General features: G+C 37.5%; 1 protein-coding gene across 1 annotated transcript in view; it reads left to right on the plus strand.

Annotated features, from left to right (window-relative positions):
* The window catches only part of C6 (complement C6), a 55,298-nt gene that overhangs the window by 21,033 nt on the left and 19,589 nt on the right, over positions 1-14,676 (plus strand). Inside the window, exons 7-10 of the mRNA XM_044241416.1 lie at positions 1,597-1,837; positions 6,764-6,886; positions 11,545-11,711; positions 13,343-13,568. Coding sequence (XP_044097351.1) covers positions 1,597-1,837; positions 6,764-6,886; positions 11,545-11,711; positions 13,343-13,568 — 757 coding nt within the window. The remainder of the gene's footprint in view (positions 1-1,596; positions 1,838-6,763; positions 6,887-11,544; positions 11,712-13,342; positions 13,569-14,676) is intronic.

The raw sequence follows: 14,676 nt of genomic DNA on the forward strand, positions 1-14,676 counted from the left end.
ATGGTCAAGTAATGCAAATTATATTTTTTTTCTTTCAAGATTTTATTTAAATTTAAGTTAGTTAACATGTAGTATAGTCTTCATTTCAAGAGTGGAATATAGTGAGTCATCACTTACGTATAACACCCAGTGCCCATCACAACATGCACCCTCATTAATGCCTATGACCCATTTAGCCCATCCCCCCCTTGCAAATTATATACTTAAAACAAGTTAAAATCAGAATTACTAGGAAGTAAAAGCATCCCATGGCCCTTCTCTTAACTTACTGATTCAGAATATCAGGTGGGGCATGTGATTCTGCCTTTTTTTTTTTTTTGTAAGTTCCCAGCTGGCTCTAATAAATATATCCAGGATTAGAAAAAACTGCTTAAAAATATAGTCCATAATAAGCAGGAAAATGGAGATACTATAAGAGACATAGATATATATATCGGTCTCAACTTTAAGATTTGCTTCAGAGAATTGGTTTATAAATGTTTCAGAGAAATGTGTTAAAGGCAGGAAGGGGGCCAGGGTGGAAAGGAATAGGGTAGAGAGAATGGAAAGAGAGAGGGAAAAGTGTGAATGGTGACTCTTTTTCAATCTTTGTGATTATTTCTTTTCTTTTGTGTTAGCAGCCATTTTATGCCTTAATTATAGCACACAGGAAAATAGCTATTTAATAGTTTATAGCTATGATAAAGTTCATTTGTTAAAGTACACTCCTCTTTCTGCTATTACTCAAACATTACACTTGGCTAAAATTGAGAGATATGTAAAGTATATATAATATTTTTTACAACAGTATATGTGGATATACTCCGAAAACTCAGTGGATATGTAGAAAGACAATTTAATGGAATGAGATTTGGGTATAAGACCAACCACCAAATCATAAATTAACCTGACATAATAAGAAATTATTTTTTAAAAAAAAAAAACCTCTCAAACAAATATTCCAGTTTATGGGTAGAGGAGGGAATATAAATAATGTTTAATTTTAACCCTAAGTAATTTTGAATCATAGCATGTTAGAGTTGAAAGGGGTGTAGTATTGTCACCTGTCACAGATCCTTCATCTGTGCCCCAGGTGACATTTCACAGACATCTGGGGCCTGGGGAATGTACATGCCTTTTCCCAGTTAAGGACAAACTTGGGACTTGAGCTCAATTGCATAACTTCCAATTCAAAATTTATGCAATTCTTCTTCAATGTTTCGCATTAGCAATAATTTCTAAATACTCAGTAGGGACGCAACCATGATTGACAATCAAGAATGAAAGATTGATTTTTCTGATCACAGATGTCTTTTTGGTAGATCCGCCTACCAAACGTAGACTTCTGCCACACAATTCACATTACTGAGATAATCTTATCTGTTGCGCACTTTGAACGTTTCAGGAAAAAATCCTGGGAAGTAAAACAAAAATTCTAATTTTGTGTGTGATAGCACACCACAGAGAGTTAAAGCTGTTAGCAGACTATGGTCGGGATGAAGCTGATGATAAATGGACGACATTTAAAAGCTTGACACTTCAAACTTTCATTACCTTTAATCATCTAATCATCTTGGCTTTTTTTTTTTCCTTCTTTTTCTCTTCTCTTCCATTTAGGATTCTAGTTTTACTAGGATCCATAAAGTGATAAAAGTTTTAAACTTCACAATGAAAAGTAAAGATCTGCAGCTTTCTGATGTCTTTTTGAAAGCACTTAACCACCTGCCTCTGGAATACAACTTTGCTTTGTATAGCCGAATATTTGATGACTTTGGGACTCACTATTTCACCTCTGGCTCCCTGGGCGGCGTGTATGACCTTCTCTACCAGTTTAGCCTCGAGGAACTCAAGAATTCAGGTAGGATTTTTGCAGCCCTCTCTCTTTTTCAACTTGATTCAACTGCCTGCAATTCATTTTTCTCTTACTCTGTCATTTTAATTCTTCTTTGTCAACTTTTAGATTCCACTTTATTTGCAAAATAGTATGAAGAACAACCAAAAGTACACACTCAAGCAAATAAAATAAAAATAGAAAATTAGGAACAAAAAAGAAGGAAAAATAAATATACATTCCTCTTTGACTGGACATTGGGTTTGTTTCTGAATTTCCTGACATCTGGGAACATCATAAGCTACACAGTAGTAATAATCTAAAAGAGAGATGCATGCTATTTTTCTCAAGGAAAATGAAATTTGTCCTGGAATTAAACTCTAAAAGATAATTTACTTATAACATTTTTAGAGGAGATAGTAATTTTATAGAACAATAGTTATAGGAAATTCACTAGCTTTCCTTTTCTTTTAATGATTTTTAAGTAAAAGCCAAGGGCGTAAGATAAAAGAACAATTAAAGACTTGACAAGGGACTAAGTTAATGTGAGCTAGATATGCACCTACTGTTGATAAAACTTGAAGCCTGATGAGAAGCACTTTTTTCTTTTTGAGGAAAGTTTGCAACTTTATATTTTGGGATATAATCAGGGATATTTTTCTGCTTCCCTGTAAGCTTTGGTTTATAAATAAGCATTGGTTAATAAATAAATCTTGGTTTCTTAACTATTACCTTAAATTGCCAATAGTAATTATTATTACAGCTTAAGCACATTGGATCAATTTGTTTTCAGACTCCTTTGTGAAATGACATAGGGCCCTTGTGATGATTCTATCATGTGAGTCTTAAGGACATGGTTGGGAGACTTTATGGTAACCAGAACTCAACTGACCAATTACCCCAGATAAATAAGAATTCTTGATCAGGTGACTTATATATGAAAGAAAGCAGGGGGTGTCTGGGTGGTGCCAGTCAGTTGAGTGGCCGACTCTTGGTTTGGGCTCAGGTCATGGTATCAGTGTCCTGCGACCGAGCCCTGGGACTGGCTCCATGCTCAGCCTGGAAGCTGCTTCAGGATTCTCTTTCTTTCTCTCCCTCTGCTCTCCTCCCTGCCCCCCTACCACTTTCTTTCGTTTCTCTCTCTTTTAAATAAATAAATAGATCTTTTAAAAAAAAAGAAAGAAAGAAAGAAAAGAAAAGAAATCAGGAATTTATTCAAAAAAAAACAACATCAGGCCAACCTTCAGGTCACTCTAGTGTCAGTCCCTCTCTTAAATCTCATCATGGCAAATACTAATGTTTAATGTGGCTCTCCTCAGTTATTCCAAACTTTAAGTGACTAGCTATCCCTCATTATCTACCTTCCAAAAAAGAAAATGGGATAAATGTTTTTGAGAAGGATTTTCAGTAAGAGGACCTAAAAAAGTTTTACCTGACAGAGTCACTGAAATCCAAAAGATTTATGCTGTGGTGGGCTTTCAGATTGCCTAATCTTATGTTCCATTTCTGTTATTCTTTCCACTGGAGCAATGTTTGTATGATGAATTTGGTATCTTCTGCCATAGGAATACCACATTAATGCTAAGCAAAAATGGCTGTGCAAAACCTCTGGCTTTTGACTGGTTTCATCTCACCCCTGGGATGAAATTATTTTGGTCACTTGCTGCTGTAGCCCAGAGAATAATTTCTCACTTGATCAGCTATACTCATCATGCATTCACAGCAAGTCTTCTAAAGGCTTAGAGATCAGGTCAGTTAAAGAACTATGTGAATCTTTAATCAAGCATTCAGCATTTTAATAGTTGAAGACCCATGACCAAAATGAAGTGATGAATGTTTCCTACTGAAACATTCTCACCTTCCATCTCTTTCTCTTAAATGGAAGTAGAAACAGGTGCACATAATAAGGGAAAGGAAGGAGTTTGAGATGTGATAGGAAACTGGAAATATATGACCATATACACCTACATACTCACATACACAAATGCTATATATAAATATAGACATATCATATATACTTTAGAGTGTACATATGTCTATTCAGTTTCTATATTTAATATTCTTATATATAATACATGTTCTTACATTCAATAAGTATATATATATATATATAAAATATGTATATATTTCTCTGAGTCACAATAATGATACTGGTGCAGTTTAAATCGTGGTTAGGATGAAACACATCCAGATGAAAGAAAATCTCAATAAACTGAGATTTCTCTAGTGGGTATGCTTACCTGTTTTTGCCCACTCTCTAGTTGAATATATACTCTGGCCTCCTCTCACTTTTTTCCATTTCCTCTCTCTTTGCTGAGTTATAACATGGAACTAAAGTACAGGCTTAGCTTTTATTTGCTTTATTTAATAAGAATTGTATCCCTTGTCATTAATTTCAAAAACATGACCTGAATATTTCATAGTACCTTTTCTCCCTCAGGAAGAGGAAAACAAAATTAAATTGCTTTTTATTTGCATCCTTCATTTATTCCTCTATTGTTCAACGTCCCACAGTCAATTTAAAACCTTGAATAAAAGCTGACATTGCTTCAGTGTGCTCGGTGAACAGAATTTCAGAAATACAGTAAAAACATTAAACAATTAAACTATCATAATGTGCAAGATGATAATTTTAAACATCTTTTGTTGAGAAGTCATTTCTTACTCCAAACTGGAGGACAATTACAGGCCTCACCATTTATCCATATGACATTTTTGACTAACACTGTTGACCTCTGCCCCGTCAGAGCAACTGAGGACATTTCTGAAATACTTGTCACTGTGCTACATCAAAAGGACACTCTGGTTTGAAAGGCCAAGTGCTGCAAGCTACGGGAAGTACAGGGGAAGAAAGGCTTATATAGAAATTCACTGATAAAGCCTTGACATTGTCACCACTGCATGACCAACACCATGGCTCATACAAGGAATTCATCATTCACATCTTCCAAGATTCTCCTTTAGCCCTCAGAAAATGAAATTAACTAAGTTGATAGTCGATGAATTATGTTATAGTTAATGAATTGGATGCATAAAATTTAATTTTCATTTATAAATAATAAAAACCTAATGAAAAAATTTAAAAAGGATGGGAACTATGCACTATAGACACATTATATTCCTAACATGGCTTCAACGTTTGACTGACCTACTTGTTAGAACAGCACTACCAGAAGAAAATGACTCATACTTATTCAGCCTCACCAAAAAAGAAAACCAGACTTTTTTTTTTTTTTTTTTGGTTAGAGTTAAAGATTCATGGTAAACTGGTAAACATGAGGGCTTCAAACTAAGAATTTTTCACTGCCAACTTACAGTGCATCTCTTCAAATGTGTCCAACAATTGAAAATACTGTGAAGTAGGCAGACTGCATTCCCTTCTACTTGGCCTCATTTCTCAGTAATCTGTGTCTTTAGAATTAAGTTTCAGCATCACACCCAAACGACACCTCAAGCTCTAAAAACACTCCTCTGCTGACTATAATCTATAATCCTAAATATCAGGATTTGATGAACTCCTTTGCTTTAAGGTTCTTAGGAGCTGATACTAACAGCCCTATCTCTTCTGTGCTCGTGTTTTGCAAGACAATTTTTTAAAAATTAATTAATTATTTATTTTTAAAATTTCTTTTCAGTGTAACAGAATTCATTGTTTATGCACCACACCCAGGGCTCCATGCAATAAGTGCCCTCCATAATACCCACCACCGGGCTCACCCAACTTCCCACCCCACACCCGCCCTTTCCAAACCCAATGATAAAACTGAATTCTTGTGTCAGCTGTACTTCGATTTAAATAAATTCCATTAAAAACAAAACCCAAAATCTGGATTCTAACTTTACTGTTTCCGGTAGCAGGTCAAGAGGCTTTAGGTAGCTGTTAAAAAAAGGAAATGTTGATTCTCTTCAGATGACCCCGGATAGGCAGCACCAACTCAGCCTACAAATAGCCAGACCTGTTTCCCTGCACTGTGTCCCACTTAATCCCTGACGTCGCATGGATTTTGAAGTCATTGAGAATACAGGCAAGGATGGGAGTGTGAAAGAGCGACTCAGAGGTCAATTTCTTCAACAAATGATGCTCGAAAGTTTGGTAAAAGGCAAGAACAATGAAGACTAAAGATGTTAGAACCGAATGGCCTAAGCCTTGGAGCACCAGGGTTTTGACAAGACTTCTGTCTTATGGCAGCACCAGGAAGCTAGGAGGAGATCAACCCCAGCTCTCCAGGGCTGGGAATGAAGCAGTATCCCCCTCCCTCCAAGACATGAAGAGAAACAAGGAGTATAGGCTTGAATGAGGATAAGGAAGAAAAGAGTCAGTGAGGACACTGAGAAGAGTTCATAGGTCAGCAAGTCAGAATTTCTGAGAGAAAACAAAAGGGTTTGGGGGGGACAGGTGGAAGTCAGGGAGACGAGTATGAGAATGAGTGTTCAGGGAAGGAGGGACGAGCAACAAGATTTCCATTCTACATGATGACCAGGGAATAAATGAGGGGGACTCTGGCCTCACAGAATTAGCTGTGCCCAAAAAGTAGTCCTGATAGGGGCACCCCACGGAACATGTGTTCATCTCTTCATCTGTGGGGCTATCGAGTGGCTGTGGCCAGTAGGACAGGCAAGCTTGGGGGCTCCTTGTGTGTAGGTCACAGGTAGAGGCCAACATGAGCCCCATGGGATAGGCCACAGACACCTTATATTTGCCTCTTAGGGCCAGTGCTGACAGGAGAGACATCAGGGACTCATAAATGACTCTTCTGTTCAGGATCATCCCAGGGCTTGTAAAGGACTGAATCTGGAGATGAAAGCTGGAATCATCAGTTTACTGGAACTGGAGAAGATGGGAGCCAATACCGAGTATTTGTAGCTCCCCAGTGTCCAGAGCCTCACGCCCTTCTTCTCTGACTTCTCAGGCATGCATTCTCAGAACATGCTGTTTGTACTCCCCTTTCCTAGGTTTAACAGAGGAAGAAATCCAAGACTGTGTCCGGTATGAAACAAAGAAACGCTTTTTGTTTATTAAGATAACAAAAGTGGAATACCGATGCACCAAAAACAAGATGTCTGAGAAATACGAAGGTAAGGGTACTTCCTCTCTCCTAGCAGCTTGCCCTGTCCACAGGTGGCTGTGACTGGAATACCACGTTACGTTTGACTGTGCTATTTTTAACTTTCCTTTATTTCATTTGTCTACCTCAGAGCCGTCTGTGTGGTGGGGGGAAAGGTGAAAATAAAATATCATTAGCACTACTTACAAGAGAAATATTTAAGTTTTTCTTGATCTTATACTTAGGTTGTTTAACATATATCAATTCTTCCCAGGGGCCGAACTCCGTATTAAGCACTGTGATGTAAAAATGGGTGTCAAGCAGCATTCCTATCAAGGAGCTTACAAACTACACGTATAAACAACCATTAAAAATATAGGCTGGTAAGAGTCTATCAGTCTATAAGGCTCCAGCAACCATGCCAGAAACCTGAGTGTTGCCTTTAATTTCACCTTCTTTCTGGCCTCCATATCCAATGAGTAATCACTCAACATCCTTGATACTTCTCCAAGTTACCCCCATCTCTTCGTTTCCACGGGCATGCCCTGTGTTCGTTATTTCCAATCCAGATTACCACAGAAGTCTCTCCCAACCAGTCCCCGTCCCCTTGGCTCTCCCAAAGCCTTCTTCCAATCTCTTCTACAGATTTCCTGTGACAGGACTTTTCCAAGGCAAACTTTAACGTGCAATTTTCATGCCTTAAACATGTCATGGTTTCACATAGCCTTAAAGATAAATTCCTGCATCTCTCTCTCTCTCTCTCTCACTTGCTCTCTGCCTAGCTGAACTATATAGTCTCCTAAATAAGGCATACTCTCTCTTGTGCTTTGCCATTATAAATATCTCCTTCCTCCGTGTGAAGTTCTCTTGTTTCCTGATTTTGCCTGACTGAACACTATTCATTCTGCTAACAACAAAAGGAAGCAGAATCATAGAAACTCCTAAAATATGAAGCTTATATTCTCCTAGGGAGACAGATAAGGAATAGATAAAAATATTTACTATAATAATAAATAGATAATTTTGAATATTCAATCATATAGATGATCTACATGTATATGCCCATGTTAAGCATAAATTTAAGAAGGTGATTTTTATTATTGATGGAATACTTTGCCCACGTATCAGTCGTATGCCATTTAAAACCAATTTTGACTAAACATAAACACATTTTTAAAGCCCTCAAAGAAGCTGTTCTGCTCATTTCATTGAAATGAGGACAAAGGAGTTCAGTCATTATGAAAGAAGAATAATTTACGTGCAATGTAAATTATGACAACTATGCATGCATATTACAGCAAAAAAAGAAGAAAGAACATGCGAAACAAATAACCTAGTAATATAAACCGAAGTATTGATATAGACTCTATACCAGTTTTTCATGAAAAAATTAACAACAATGTGAATTCAATAAATCAAGTGCTCAGAAGCAAAAAGATTATAAGAATTAATTAAAAAGGCAAATTTCAAAGCTAAGGTACAAAGACAAACAAACATTGAAAAATATCACCATTATAGTTCTAAATGAATTAGATACTGCAAGAACAAAATATAATGGCCTGAAAATAAAACCAAGAAAGTTAATCACATTCAGAAAGATTTAACGTAATTCATAATAAATGCAGAGAAAATTTAGGTATTAACATTTATTAAGAAAAATCTAATGAAAATGGAATGACAAATACAATTTAATATAATTGTAAGATATTTTAGGATGTGGAAATTTGTATTCCTGCAATAGAGATCCCCAAAAATCAAAGAGGAAAACTGTTAAGAAAAGAAAAAAAAAGACACAACTATATATGAATACCTATATAAGAATACATCCCTGAAATAAAGGAACAAATTTGTTTTGATTATATGCATCAGAGATATGGTTCAAATATATAACTTCAAGACAAACCCTAACTAATTTACTATATACAGATTTAAAAAATGAATTACTCAATTATCTTGACTGAAGGAACAAGTCTCCCACAGAACAACCAAAACAACAAAAATTGTCCTCAGACTTCTCTATAATTAAATTCAATGCTATAAGACAATAATGTCCACAAATTTCTGAGAGAGGGGAAAAAAAAGTAATTTCCTATATAAAGGTAATACGAGGACATCTCAAAACCTGAGAGAATTTTGAGAATATACTTACTGAAAAAAAAAATCAAAACTGCCCTGTTATCAATTATAAAATTCATCCAACAAAGAAATGAGAAAATGTCATATATGGACCCACAGTTTTCAGCTTGTAAGAATGATGTGAGGACACTGCAAAATCCGAGTGTATTACAATGGTCTCCATACTGGTTTATCCATTAGCCATTGCTACCCATGTGGCACGTTGCTAATACTCCTAAATTATGTGAACTCTCTAACTCGAAATGTTTCTAGGGAATGTAGTCACTTCTAAACCTACAGGATGAAGTCCAATCTCCTTGACTTTCCACCCAGATCCTCTCTGTCTTGCTGCTCTTCCCCTATCTGAACCTTCAACTTCAACTCAAGTGGTTGTCCATGGGCACTGTTTCCAGAACTTGGAACCATCGGCCCCTCTCTCCAGGTCTCTGTCCGTGTTGGGAGGGCATTGCCCCCTACCATGTCTTAGTTTTGCTTCAAAGTCCTTTCATAGTACCACCCTCCCTAAGTGCCTAAAATCCACAGAATTCTTCCATGGCCCTAACTCAGGAATCCTGAATTATTGCACCACTCTCTAACACTAAGACAAAATGTTGGGTTTTTTGTGCACCTTTTTTCCCCCTCCCTAACCTCCCTTCTTATCTTCCTTTCTTCTTTCTTTCTTCCCTTTTTTAGTTCTCTATGGTTTTGCTAATGTTATTTATGTACCTATTTTTTCTTCTTATTGAGAGTCTATGTCCTTCAAACACAAAAGCCATATTTTACATTTCTCTCAGTCTTTAACCTAGCAATAGCAGATTCTCAACAAATGCTCATTAATCATGATGAAAATTTGCCTAATGTCAAAGCACGTTTAAGAGTAAAACACACATGAAAACATACTTTGTCGACATCTGATCCTGAGCTCCTTTGATTAAATCACTGGACTCCAAACTTTTGAAATCTGTAATGATATCATTAAATTTTTTTTACTATATATCCCTAATATACTTACTTAAAAAATACTAACAAACTTTATAAATGTAGTATTCTAAAAATATATTATGCACAAAAATATATAGACATGGAAAAGAGAAAATTTTGAAAGATAGCTTACATGAAATAAACAGAATTTTTCAGTGTCTTGCTCATATTATGACAAATTAATATTTCATCAAAAACTCCTTGAGATTTTTGATATATTTTGGGCAGCTTTGGTATCAGTCTCATGTTGTGGCTGACGAGAAGCTTGTGTAAGTAACAGAAACATCTGTTCTTCTTTCTACTACCATCCTGAATATACATTTCCTTCCTGGAATCTTTTTAAACCACTCATTGTCTTGCAAGAGTTAGTTCTGTTCTAGCTAGCTCATGAAGTATAAACAGACTTAATGCTCACTCTTTCTTCAGGACCCCATGCTTATCATATTTAACTTTTACTGGTGTCAATCCATTCATGAAATACATGGTATCAAGCCAAATATGAACTAGCGGGTCAGAGCTATTGACAATTGGTACACGATATATTGACAAATACTAATTTCTGTCCTTTTTTATATGAAAAATAAATACAAAACCTCTAAAATGTTTTCTTATACCCCCTCTGTGTTATCTTACACAACCTCACTTTGAAAGGGATATACTACTTTCTTCACAGAGAGAGTACTTCACCCATTGGGCTCTTGTTCTAGATTTTCGCTGTAGAACTTCAAATCAACAGAGCCATAGCTGATCCGTACTGCACAAAAGATACAAAATTAATGCCATAAACTCTCACCCAGATCACTAACCTCCTCTTCATTTGCTTTTATTTCTCACTATGATTTCCTATTACTCATTTCCTACCTTTGTTAATTAAAGACATCATTAGCTCATAGGAATTGTTTTTGAAAATCTACGTAAAAGATCTACCCGCTATACATTAAATATCATTGCTCCTAATGAAACAACGTGCTACCTCTTATCTTGAGGCTTAACTTTTTTTTCCTCTTTTATTAGTTGTGCCTTTGCCCCTGTCTTTGAACTTAAAAGCATTCTATCAACTTTAAATGGAAATCTCCAGCCCGGCAGTCCACTGATTGGATATCAGAAACCGATGATTTGTGCTATTCTGAAGTCCCAAGTCATATGCTGATACACTTCAAAAGTGGGAGCTCTGGCTTCCAAGAGCTGGGAGCAGAGTGGCCTGGACTGGGGCAGCATCTACGCCCCAGTCTACTCCCTCTACCCCACCCCAGTTACTGGACATGTGTTCATGCTAAATTACCTCTAGCTTCAGTGCCTGTGTTTATAATAATATCCACTTCTCAAGATTGTTGTGAGAATAACTTAAGACAATCAGTGCAAAGTGCCTGGCATAGACAAGTTGCTTAATAAATGGGAACAGCTAACACCGTTATCATTTCTATTACTGAACTCCCTGGAGGGTTGAGGCGGACTATTCTCTCGCCTTTCACTAGCTTTTTTAATGTAGTTACATGACTACCATCTACTTCTCCTCCCATGCAGACAGGCTTTTCTTTAAAGTCTGAATGTGCAGTAAAGTTAAATGAGTCATTTTCTTGAAACACCTTGCAGGTTCGGTTTTGCAGGGAGCAGAGAAATCTATTTCCCTGACTCGAGGTGGGAGGAGTAAATACGCCGCCGCCTTGGTGTGGGAGAGGGGGAACTCTGGTCCTGCGGAGAAGGAATTTTCAGAGTGGTTAGAATCCGTGAAGGAAAATCCCGCTGTGATTGACTTTGAGGTAAGAGTCAGAAATACTGTGCGTAAGAGAGCTACAGTGGTTCTCTAGCAACCTAAACGGCACACCATGCAATCCCTTTTCCGCTTTCCTCGCACTTGAGAGAGGAAAATCTTTCTTTAGTGTGCATTTCTTTTTTAAAATGTTAAATTACACATCAATTATGTTTGCTCTTCAAATGAGCGATCTCTGGTACGGTATTTGGAATCCTTAGCATACATAAAATACCAGGAAGGATAATTTATTTTTTTTAAGATTTTATTTATTTATTTGACAGAGAGAGAGAAAGGGAGCACAAGTACAGGGAGTGGCAGGCAGAGGGAGAGGAAGAAGCAGGCTCTCCACCTCGCAGGGACCTGGAGCGGGGACCCGATGTGGGGCTCAATCCCAGGACCCTGAGATCATGACCTGAGATGAAGGCAGCCGCTTACCTGCTTAACTGACTAAGCTACCCAGGAGCCTCCAGGAAGGGGGAATTTGGGGAATACATCTGCTCAGGCTTGCCTTAACTGGTGCTTTTCAGCGCCCCGTCTGCATAATAAATCTGACTGGTATACCTTTCTTGCAACTTTTTATTCCATGAGCATGCCTAAATGTCCAGTCTAGCTCTGTGGGATAAATGGGGTCTTAGACCCATTTGGCTCTCAGTTTCTATCACCATTGATTAAAATTACCTGTCCTGTATTTGTTAGGATTACATAAAAAGGTGATTTTTATTATTGATGGAATACTTTACCCACATATCAGTCATATCATTTAGAACCAGTTTTGACTAAGCATAAACACATTTTAAAGTCCTCAAAGAAATTATTCTGCTCATTTCATTTAAATGAAGATAAAGGAGTTCAATCATTATGAAAGAAGAATAATTTACATGCAACGTGAAAATACACTGAGCTCCACAGGCTATGAGGGGAAAATGAGATCTGGCTGCCCATCTGGGCACCTGTGACTCATATGCTGCATTACATAGTCATTCCTTTGAGGTTTTCAATGTTAATAAAATGAGCCCTGATTTTGTGTTAGCTCTATTATTTGTTACTGTAATTCTTCCATTCATCCTACGGGCAAGTTCATCTCTCCTGCTCCATAGTTTCTCATCTGGTCCCACCAAGAGCCAATTCTGTCTGTGGAAAAAAAAACACAGAAAGCCTCTCTTCACCCTCTCTGGATTTTTCTGCTTAAAGCAAACCTAATGAGGTTTTGGCAGAACGTGCGCGAACCGCCCAACTCTCCATCACCACTCTCAGTGACTTGAGGCATGTATTTGTTGCTTACTGAATAATGTGGTGTAAGTCCAAGGAAGCGACACCTCCCGAGAGGCTTCCTTCCTAGCCCAGTTCCAGGGAAGGTAAGCACCAGAGACATCACATCAGGGACAAGAGAATCCGGCTAATCCTGTAGAGAGTTGCTCTACCCTCCCTAGAAGGGAAAGAAAAGAAACTCCCCTGCTCTCATGCAGAGGGTTTTTCTCCACTAGTTCAAAAAGCAGATATGCTATCTTGCACAACAATCCCTTTGAAGTGTAAGATTTTCCAGACCTTTCCTCTCAGTCCATGAGAATTGGTCAGTGATGGCAGCATATGCCCAAGGAATGTGGTGGACCACACCGCCTCTCTACCATCTGCTCTTAGCTTGCTCCCATCACGGACTTGGTGAGAAACATCCCCTGTGCGGTGACAAGACGGAGCAACCTCAAGAAGGCTTTCCGAGAATACGCGGCCAAGTTTGACCCTTGCCGGTGCGCCCCATGCCCTAATAACGGCCGCCCCACCCTGTCGGGGACCGAGTGTCTGTGTGTGTGTCAGAGCGGCACCTACGGAGACAACTGTGAGAGACGCTCCCCAGACTATAAATCCAGTGAGTATCCGTGACTTCTGTGGGGGAGGCCCCTCTTCCCCACCAAAAGGTGTCCTAGGTTGGTCAAGGAAAACAAAAATTTTATTTTTCACCTTATGCAAACTCACAAGGAAAAGAAGCCTGTAAAAAATTAGACTCTAAAGTCAAACAAACAGCCCGGTGAGAGTGAGGCTCTGCTGTAACCTACCAGCTGTGTAGCCTTGGGAAGGTCACCCAACCCCTCTCTGCCTCAATCCGTTCATCATCAAATGGGGACAATGCCAGTATGTATCTGAAAATTTTATATATGTATGGAATAGGCAGCACAATGCCTGTAACCTGGGCACCTGTGGCCAATAATAAATAAATAAATAAAATAATTTATTAAAATTAAATTGTCAATTTAATTTTAAATTAGTTAATTTAAATTTATCTAATAAATGTATTTACTTTAACTTAAAATTTAAAAATTTAAAATTTAATTTAAGAAATTTAACATTTAAAATTTAATTTAATAATATAAATTGATAATTTAAAATTTTAAATAATTTAATAATTTAGCAATTTAATAAATTAAATTAAATTGTTGATTTATTAAAAATAAATAAAATAATAAACCATACTATAAAATAAAGTATGTGATACTGTTGTTATAAGCCTGTTCTGTTGTATGATGTAGAATGATGATGGCTTTATAATCAGAGATAAATTAAGACCCTACCCAAGTTTTCATACAGGGCTAAATAACATTCATGGCTACCTCTAATCCTCCTTAGAAAGGGGATGTGTCATGTGGGTAAGAATGTATTCTATTACCTTTAAGAAAATAATTTGATATATATTCTATTCAGAAGTTTGTCTTTATACATCTATGTATGCATCTACATATGTGTGTATGATAGTTGATAGTCGAAAATGATTCATAATTATTGCCATTTTACTCAGGCTGTGGGAACAGGAAAGGGAAGTCAGGCAATGTGTCAGGCCCTTCGCACAGGTAATTTCTTTTAATCTTCACTATAACCCTGTGATGGTCCTCAAAGAATCACACAGCTAAAAAGTGAGGAGACCACGTCAGCTGGCTTCACACCCCCGGCTGTCTCAGCTGCACCGGAAGGCGGGGGGCTTC

The sequence above is a fragment of the Neovison vison genome, chromosome 1, assembly GCF_020171115.1.
Source record: "Neovison vison isolate M4711 chromosome 1, ASM_NN_V1, whole genome shotgun sequence".
Classification (NCBI taxonomy): Eukaryota; Metazoa; Chordata; class Mammalia; order Carnivora; family Mustelidae; genus Neogale; species Neogale vison.